The sequence below is a fragment of the Rhinopithecus bieti genome, unplaced genomic scaffold, assembly GCF_001698545.2.
Source record: "Rhinopithecus bieti isolate Rb0 unplaced genomic scaffold, ASM169854v2 scaffold_1558, whole genome shotgun sequence".
Lineage (NCBI taxonomy): Eukaryota > Metazoa > Chordata > Mammalia > Primates > Cercopithecidae > Rhinopithecus > Rhinopithecus bieti.
The window spans coordinates 1,851,196-1,858,931 of record NW_016803701.1 but is presented as its reverse complement, the minus strand read 5'-3'; the positions used below and the strand labels follow the sequence as shown (position 1 = coordinate 1,858,931).

The 7,736-nt window shown below is 34.1% G+C and overlaps 1 protein-coding gene across 2 annotated transcripts in view; it reads right to left on the bottom strand.

The window, feature by feature from the left end:
- SLC25A40 (solute carrier family 25 member 40) overlaps nt 1–7,736 on the bottom strand; it is a 60,025-nt gene that overhangs the window by 22,012 nt on the left and 30,277 nt on the right. For both annotated transcript variants that reach the window (XM_017851648.1, XM_017851639.1), the window contains exons 3-5: nt 7,133–7,253; nt 4,821–4,880; nt 1,019–1,125 (exon numbers count right to left, since the gene is read on the bottom strand). In XM_017851648.1, coding sequence (XP_017707137.1) covers nt 1,019–1,125; nt 4,821–4,880; nt 7,133–7,229 — 264 coding nt within the window. In that variant the 5' untranslated portion in view covers nt 7,230–7,253. The remainder of the gene's footprint in view (nt 1–1,018; nt 1,126–4,820; nt 4,881–7,132; nt 7,254–7,736) is intronic.

Genomic DNA, 7,736 nt, shown 5'->3' with positions numbered 1-7,736 from the left:
AAAAAAAAAAAAAAAAAAAAAAAAAAAAAAAAAAAAGATGTTCACCATCATTAGCCACTAGGGAAATGCAAATTTAAACCACAACGAGATATCTCTACACAGCTATCATAATTGGTAAAATAAAAGTAGTGATAACACCAAAACACTAGTGAAGATGCGGAGAAACTGGATCAGTCACACAGTGCTAATGAAAAATGTAAAATGGTAGAACCAGTCTAGAAAACAGGTTAGGATTTGCTTAAACTCTAAACATGTAACTACCACATGACTCAGCAACTGTATTCCCTAACGCATTTTTCCCAGAGTAAGTGAATGTTTGTAGCAGCTTTATTCAAAATAGCCAAAATCTGGAAAAAAACTCTGAAAACAAACTGTATTATATCTGCACTATGAAATAATCTATATCATGAGCAATAAAAAGGAACAGATGATTGACACATGCAACAAACTGGATGAATCACCAGGTAATTATGCTATGTAAAAAATGCCAACCCCAAAAGGTCATATATGATTCCATTTATATAACATTCTTGAAATGACAAAATTACATAAATGAAGAACAGATTAGAGGTTGCGAGGACTTAAGGAGTTGGTGAGAAAACAAGGGAAATGGGTGTGGCTCTAAAAAAGGAAACAGGAAGAATCCTTGTAATGATGAAGTTATTCTTTATTTAAATTGTATCAATCAATGTCAAAATCCTCGTGGTGACACTGTATTAGTTTTGTAAGATGGTACCACTGGGGGAAACTAAGAAAAGGGTACATGAAATCTGTCTGTATATATATTTTAATTTTATATTATTTCAAAATAAAATGGTTAGTTTTTTAAAAGTTACCTCCCCTTTTTTACACAAAACCATGAACCTATGAAAAGGTTAACAAAGGGTTAAAAAGCAAAGAAGTAGTTCCCTGTTCTCAGTTTAATATGATTCTTCACTCTTTTGCAATTAGAAAAATCTTTCACATATAAGATTAAATAGAAAATATACTGTGATTCTAAATAATATAATCACCTTACCAATGTTCCCTGGAAATTTCCTGGCTTCTTATACCACAGTTTGTTGCCTCCCTCTTCACAGACACATAGATGATCCATGAGTCCATTACTATATACAAAACATTTTCCTAGCAAAGAAGATTCCAACAGCCAACAATTACCTCACATAACCTTTATTATTTTTACAGATGAACAAATTGACATCACAATGAGGAAACTAGAAAATTATGAAAAGAGAAAGAATCTTGAAAAGATAAATAACCATCTCTACTTTTTAGGATGAAACAGACATAATTAATTTGATTTGCTTAATGCTACTGCAATGCATTCTAAACTCAGAGTTGTTAAAAGTAACTGCAAATTAGTACTTTATGTTTTCAGAACTGTAGTAAGAAAATGGCTGGGCACAGTGGCTCACGGCTGTAATCCCAGCACTTTGGGAGGCCAAGGTCAGGGGACCGCTTGAGGCCAGGAGTTTGATTTCAGCCTGGGCTACACAGTGAGCCTCCAACTCTAAAAAAATTTTTAAAAAAATAGATGGGTGTGGTGGCACATGCCTGTAGTCCCAGTTACTCAGGAGACTGAAGTGGGAAGATTACCTGAGCCTAGGAGTTCAAGGTTGCAGTGAGCTATGATTACACTACTGCACTCCAGCCTGGGTCGGGTGACAGACTAAGACCCACTCTCAAAAAAAAAAAGTACACAAATAACTTCTTTTAAGTTTTTAAGTTATCTGAGGAAATGAAGAAAGAAGATAAAAGAGGAAAACCCATTTAGAGAAGAGAACATGGACACAAATCTTCTCTATTTGTCCAGAAGAAAAATCTGTGGTATACAAGGGAAATTCAGACAAAAATAGAATTTTTTAAAAAATATCATTCTCAATGTACATAATGCCACGCTTTGTCTCTCTTTCTGTATCTGTACTGCTCAGTCTAGCCATTTGTCACATTCGACCTAATGTAACAACTTTCTCTAATACCAACTTCTTCCCACCTACTGGACTAAACTGTTGCCAAAATTGTCTTCTCTGCCCAACAGTATATAAAAATATGAAGCTGTGAATTTTGTAATACTTAAGTCTGAGTGTTGCCTTCTGCTCTCATGGTTTTAACGTATAGGAAATTACCTTTTTAGTTAGCCTCTTCCTACAATCTACTCTTTCATTCATCTAAAATATCAGGGTTGTTCATTCCCTCTCACTGTTCTGTATTCAACACAGTGGCTTTATATCTGAGCCAATTTTCTCACAGTCCAAACAGTGTGTTTTCTGCCACTTAAAATGTGGTTGCAATGCTATTACCTTTATAAACCTATAAAATACTAAGGAATTGCTAATCTTGCCTATCTTACAAAAACACATCATTATTTGTCTCAAATTCTACATAAACTACTATCCAGCAATTAACCAAGCTATCTGATAAAATAATACATTTCCAATCACTATATTCAAGCAATAGTTGTATGATGGTCATGAATGCTCTAACATGGGCACAACTTTTGGACATGGGAGTAAGCTAGATTCTAAGGTCCCTCACAAATATAATTCTGTTCTTACCTCTGAGGCACATCTACAAATACATAACCATCCTTTGCTTTACTTAGTAGGTCCATACAAATGTTATATATTTATTTTTTGCCTACAACTCATCACGTACAACTAAATGGTGAAAACAAAATGTTTTCATGAGGGTAAGAGGCATCTATTTTAATAAATTAGCAAATGAATATTATGCAAACAAAATAAACACAGGAACATTTAAAATCAAACATAACATTTTCAGGGTAATTAGTACACGTACCTTTGGGGAGTGGGTTGTTTTGGGCTTGGAGTCTAATTTTAACAACATCCAGGGGTGTCACTATTGAAGATATATAAGTTTCAATTAGCAAGTGGTATCTGTAAATTGGATAGATGTTTTACAAAGAACACAAAATACATTGATTCATACTTTTCCTCATGGCTATATAGTGGGTGAGCTTATTTATCTTAAAGTAGTCTTGAATGTAACATTCTAATTTTTTTGCCCTTTAATTTTGCTAATCAGTGAAAGACAGACTACTTCTCTCATGAGTACTAACTGCTACTTGTAATATTCCTACAACTATCATTCCATTAGCAATAAAGTTGGTATTTATAAGAAAATATGCTTTCTAATAGAAGTAAAAGTTCCAAAAGTCTTTGAGAATAACTTTGTATAAGTAATCAACAGTCAAATGATATTAGTCTTCCTAATCTGTCAAATTTACCTGTATCAAATAAGTGGTACAGATAATAAAATTTAAGTAAACTGGCCATAAAACATCTTTAGCACTAAATTATGTTATTCCATTTGGGCATAGCACAGCAAAGGAAAATAGTTTTAATATGCATGCTATATTTTATCCAAGTAGAAACAAATGCCAAATAATGGTTCTAAGAAAAGTTTTCCTCATCTTGAGAATGACAATAATCATATTAGATGATCTCTATGACCTTTATAACTCAAATTCTGACCTGAAAATACATCATAAGCAATTAATTTATTTGTTCTAATCATTTGTTATTTGTATAAACTACCCAACTTAAAATCATTAAAATGCTAAACTATCACCTAACTACGTCATTTGGCTACATCTACAAGAAGCTGACTGTAAGAAACAGAAAACTGTGATCCAGAGAAATTTAAGAAATTCCGTTAGTGCAAAGTAAAGATTATTTGTAATTGTTGTTAACATAAATTGCTAAAATTCTATATATTCATTATGCTAATATTTTATTCCATCTTCTTGTTTTCTATTATAAAAGGGAGAATCAGAAAAGTTTAATGTTGATAGGGACCCAAAAGAAATCCCAGTATAAGTCCCTAATTTACAGATGAAATAATGAAGTTCAAATAAAAGTTAGATTTCACCTTGAGAATGGCAAAGCAAGGACTAAAATTCAAGTCTCTTGAATCTCTGTCTAGGGTTGTTTTCATATAATAATATGATGAAACATTCATGGATCATAAATGATAGTATGTGTTGTGGGAAGTCAGGGACCCCGAACGGATGGCCTGGCTGGAGCCATGGCAGAGGAACATAAATTCTGAAGATTTCATGGGCATTTACCAGTTCCCAAATAATACTTTCATAATTTCTTATGCCTTTCTTAATCTCTTAATCCTGTTATTTTCATAAGCTGAGGATGTACGTCACCTCAGGGTCACTACGATAATTATGTTAACTGTACAAATTGATTGTAAAACATGTGTGCTTGAACAACATGAAATCAGTGCACCTTGAAAAGAACAGAGTAACAGTGATTTTAGGGAACAAGGGAAGACAAGCATAAGGTCTGACTGCCTGCAGGGTTGGGCAAAATAGAGCTATATTTTCTTCTTGCAGACAGCCTATAAATGGATGTGCAAGTAGGGAAGACATCAGTAAATTCTTTTCCTAGCAAGGAATATTAATAATTAACACCCTGGGGAAGGAATGCATTCCTGGGGGGAGGTCTATAAACGGCCGCTGTGGGAGTGTCTGTCTTATNCTTTTGGACATGGGAGTAAGCTAGATTCTAAGGTCCCTCACAAATATAATTCTGTTCTTACCTCTGAGGCACATCTACAAATACATAACCATCCTTTGCTTTACTTAGTAGGTCCATACAAATGTTATATATTTATTTTTTGCCTACAACTCATCACGTACAACTAAATGGTGAAAACAAAAATGTTTTTCATGAGGGTAAGAGGCATCTATTTTAATAAATTAGCAAATGAATATTATGCAAACAAAAATAAACACAGGAACATTTAAAAATCAAACATAACATTTTCAGGGTAATTAGTACACGTACCTTTGGGGAGTGGGTTGTTTTGGGCTTGGAGTCTAATTTTAACAACATCCAGGGGTGTCACTATTGAAGATATATAAGTTTCAATTAGCAAGTGGTATCTGTAAATTGGATAGATGTTTTACAAAGAACACAAAATACATTGATTCATACTTTTCCTCATGGCTATATAGTGGGTGAGCTTATTTATCTTAAAGTAGTCTTGAATGTAACATTCTAATTTTTTTGCCCTTTAATTTTGCTAATCAGTGAAAGACAGACTACTTCTCTCATGAGTACTAACTGCTACTTGTAATATTCCTACAACTATCATTCCATTAGCAATAAAGTTGGTATTTATAAGAAAATATGCTTTCTAATAGAAGTAAAAGTTCCAAAAGTCTTTGAGAATAACTTTGTATAAGTAATCAACAGTCAAATGATATTAGTCTTCCTAATCTGTCAAATTTACCTGTATCAAATAAGTGGTACAGATAATAAAAATTTAAGTAAACTGGCCATAAAACATCTTTAGCACTAAATTATGTTATTCCATTTGGGCATAGCACAGCAAAGGAAAATAGTTTTAATATGCATGCTATATTTTATCCAAGTAGAAACAAATGCCAAATAATGGTTCTAAGAAAAGTTTTCCTCATCTTGAGAATGACAATAATCATATTAGATGATCTCTATGACCTTTATAACTCAAATTCTGACCTGAAAATACATCATAAGCAATTAATTTATTTGTTCTAATCATTTGTTATTTGTATAAACTACCCAACTTAAAAATCATTAAAATGCTAAACTATCACCTAACTACGTCATTTGGCTACATCTACAAGAAGCTGACTGTAAGAAACAGAAAACTGTGATCCAGAGAAATTTAAGAAATTCCGTTAGTGCAAAGTAAAGATTATTTGTAATTGTTGTTAACATAAATTGCTAAAATTCTATATATTCATTATGCTAATATTTTATTCCATCTTCTTGTTTTCTATTATAAAAAGGGAGAATCAGAAAAGTTTAATGTTGATAGGGACCCAAAAGAAATCCCAGTATAAGTCCCTAATTTACAGATGAAATAATGAAGTTCAAATAAAAGTTAGATTTCACCTTGAGAATGGCAAAGCAAGGACTAAAAATTCAAGTCTCTTGAATCTCTGTCTAGGGTTGTTTTCATATAATAATATGATGAAACATTCATGGATCATAAATGATAGTATGTGTTGTGGGAAGTCAGGGACCCCGAACGGATGGCCTGGCTGGAGCCATGGCAGAGGAACATAAATTCTGAAGATTTCATGGGCATTTACCAGTTCCCAAATAATACTTTCATAATTTCTTATGCCTTTCTTAATCTCTTAATCCTGTTATTTTCATAAGCTGAGGATGTACGTCACCTCAGGGTCACTACGATAATTATGTTAACTGTACAAATTGATTGTAAAACATGTGTGCTTGAACAACATGAAATCAGTGCACCTTGAAAAAGAACAGAGTAACAGTGATTTTAGGGAACAAGGGAAGACAAGCATAAGGTCTGACTGCCTGCAGGGTTGGGCAAAATAGAGCTATATTTTTCTTCTTGCAGACAGCCTATAAATGGATGTGCAAGTAGGGAAGACATCAGTAAATTCTTTTCCTAGCAAGGAATATTAATAATTAACACCCTGGGGAAGGAATGCATTCCTGGGGGGAGGTCTATAAACGGCCGCTGTGGGAGTGTCTGTCTTATGTGGTTGAGATAAGGACTGAAATACACCCTGGTCTCCTGCAGTACCCTCAGGCTTACTAGGATTGGGACACTCCACCCTGGTAAATTTGAGGTCAGACTGGTTCTCTAATCTCAAACCCTGTTTTCTGCTATTTAAGATGTTTATCAAGACAATATGTGCACCGCTGAACATAGACCCTTATCAGTAATTCTGCTTTTGCCCTTTGCCTTGTGATCTTTGCTGGACCCTTCTCAGGAGTTTGTGATTTTGCCCTTGTCCTGTTTCCTCAAAAGCATGTGATTGTTCTCCTTTTTGCCTTTGAAGTATGTGATCTTGTGACCTACTCCCTGTTCTTGCACCCCCTCCCCTTTTGAAATCCTTAATAAAACTTGCTGGTTTTGTGGCTCAGGTGGGCACCACGGTCCACCGATATGTGATGTCACCCCTGGAGGCCCAGCTGTAAAATTCCTCTTTGTATGCTTTCTCTTTATTTCTCAGCCAGCTAACACTTACGGAAAATAGAAATAACCTACATTGAAACACTGATACTAAAACTCAAATGGAAGCACTGATTCATTCAAAGTTACATAATCTACATCAGTAACATAATTTTACCTATTAGTGACGTCAGTATAGCTCCAGTACATGAGGCAAGCATTTGTTGAAGAGGTGTCACTTTGATAATCTCTTGTCCTCTTGTTTCGGGATCCATATTTTTAACTAATTAAATACAAACCTGTTAAAGAAAAAGAAAATATAAAATTAGAGCACGTCCTCTGATACTTCAAAAATGATAATGTCCTTCAGCTAAGCTGGGTGAGCAGCATCACATTAGTAAGACAACTAAGAGAGAATTAACCAAACAGATACAGACCACATAATAGAATGAAAGCAGTTGACCCGTAAGTCTCAGAGTCAGTGAACTTAGCCTCATAAACACTACTAAGAAATCCTCCCCAGTAGAGTACAGAGGTATCAGCAAATACAGCCCTTTATTATACACCAGTAGTTGTTGTACAGATGTAAAATAAAAACACATGACCTTAATAAGTTTTATCTTACAAAATTTAAGGAGAAAAGCGACATAAAACATAAAAAAGTCTTAAAAGTCAGATAATACAAAACAGTATAAAAATAACTTATGAACTTACTATTCAAAAATAATCACTGGCCAGGCACGGTGGCTCACGCCTGTAACTCCAGCAATTTGGGAAGTCGA